Source organism: Belonocnema kinseyi, chromosome 1, assembly GCF_010883055.1.
Source record: "Belonocnema kinseyi isolate 2016_QV_RU_SX_M_011 chromosome 1, B_treatae_v1, whole genome shotgun sequence".
Classification (NCBI taxonomy): domain Eukaryota; kingdom Metazoa; phylum Arthropoda; class Insecta; order Hymenoptera; family Cynipidae; genus Belonocnema; species Belonocnema kinseyi.
Window position 1 is genome coordinate 8992242 of NC_046657.1, and position 1919 is coordinate 8994160.

Here is a 1919-nt window from a genome sequence, read left to right on the forward strand (position 1 = left end):
GCGTCAGGTTCAAGGTCATTTGAAGGTCAAATCGAGAAAAAACGGTAAAAAAAAAAATATGTTATAGGTTTTTGGGGTCGCTGATTACGAACCTGGTGTCCGCTGACCTTTATCGCGTCAGGTTTAAGGTCATTTGAAAGTCAAATCAATAACATATTTTTTTTCAGCGTTTTCTCTCGATTTGACCTTCCCATGACCTTGAACCTGACGCGATAAAGGTCTTTTAAAATTTTGTAAAATCTCTTGAAAAATTGATATTTTCTCTAAAATTGTACTAGGAATTTTATTCAAATAAATCTTAAATCTCGTTTACGGTAAAAATAATTGATAGATTTCCTTACGATACTTAATATTATAAAAAAATTTACATTTCGTATTATTTTGTACAAAAAATTACATCATAATGAAAGTTTAGTAGATAATTTTCTGATATATTCCTGGAAAAATTTCCTGGAGTATAATTTTCTGTGAAATTTGCATGAAAAATTCTTGAAAAAAATATAATAAACAATTTGTTTTTAATAAAAAATTTTTTGCAGATCGTCGGCTGAAACGATGCATTACCTGAAATCTAAAAGAATTCAGAGGATAGTTATGAAAAGTGATAGTTCTGACGATAAACCAGCCGCAAAGAAACTGAAAAGCGACAGTGCTGATTCCTGTAAATAAATGTTACTCTCTTTTTTTTATAATTGTACAACTAAATTTAGTCACACATAAACGATCCCGTTTACCTACACTGTAATAAAGTATGTAGTTAGTACTTCGTAAAATAATAATAAAAAAACTACAAGAACAATGGGAGATATTGATTTTTTTTTTACGGTTTTAGATCCTCAAATTTTGAGCTAAACTTTTAATAGTTTTCTATATTTAATGTATATTATAAGATACTTAAAATAAAATTTAAGGAGTTTAAATACCTCCTGTGGTTGAAAAATCGAATGAGTTGAAAAGAATTTTTTCAAATTTATAGATAAATTTATAGAAATTTATCATTTTTATATTTATATATTTTCTTATATTTAAAAATAATTGCTTAAACAATGTTTTTTTTTAAATGTTCAACTTTTTTTCCTTTTTCCGCTTTAAAGTGAGTTAATAGTTAATGCTATTTAAAAAAGATAATTTTTTTTAACAATTTATTCTTATTTTAGATAATATTCTTTTGGAAAAGTGCTGGCAAGTTGCGGTTTTTTGTTGTTGAAATTTTTAATTTTTTGTTTTAATAAAAAAAGTTTTGTTTTCGACCAAATAGTTTCATTTTATACCAAAGTATTTGAATTTTCAACCTAAAAGAAATTAATTTGAAGCAAAATAGTTAAATTTTCAACCAAAGAGATACATTTTCAACTAAAATGATGAATTTTTTAACTAAAAAACTGAATTTTTATCAAAGTCGTTCAACTTTCAACCAAGTGGTTAAATTTTGAAACAGCAAAAAGTCGAATTTGGAACCAAAAAAGAAAAAAGTGTCCTGTAAATTGTTGAATGTTTAAACCAAAGAGACGAATTTTCTACAAAAAAAGTTGAATTTTCATGCCAAACGAATGAATTTCCAACGAAAAAGTTACTTTTCAACCAAATAGTGGGAATTTCTACTAAAATAATAAAAATTTTAACAAAATACATAAATTAAAAAAAAAATGGTTGAATTTTCATTCCTAAAATATTAATTTTCGACAAAAAAAGTAAATTTTCAGCTAAATAGTTTAATTTTCTACCACTTTCAAAAAAAAGGCGAATTTTCAACAAAGAAATTAAATCACCAACAAAAAAAAAATGTAATTTTTAACCAAACAACTGCATTTTTAACAAAATATTCAACTTTAAGCCAAGAAGTTCAAATTTCTACCAGAAAAGAAGAATTTCTAACTAAAAAGCTGAGCCCTCTACAATTTTTTTTTTTACCAAAAGAG

At 25.1% G+C, this 1919-nt stretch overlaps 1 protein-coding gene across 5 annotated transcripts in view; it reads left to right on the forward strand.

Moving 5' to 3' along the window:
* The window catches only part of LOC117179068, an 85437-nt gene extending 84636 nt beyond the window's left edge, over positions 1 to 801 (forward strand). For all 5 annotated transcript variants that reach the window (XM_033370818.1, XM_033370742.1, XM_033370920.1 and 2 more), the window contains one exon: positions 540 to 801. In XM_033370818.1, coding sequence (XP_033226709.1) covers positions 540 to 669 — 130 coding nt within the window. In that variant the 3' untranslated portion in view covers positions 670 to 801. The remainder of the gene's footprint in view (positions 1 to 539) is intronic.
* Positions 802 to 1919: the final 1118 nt, after the last annotated feature.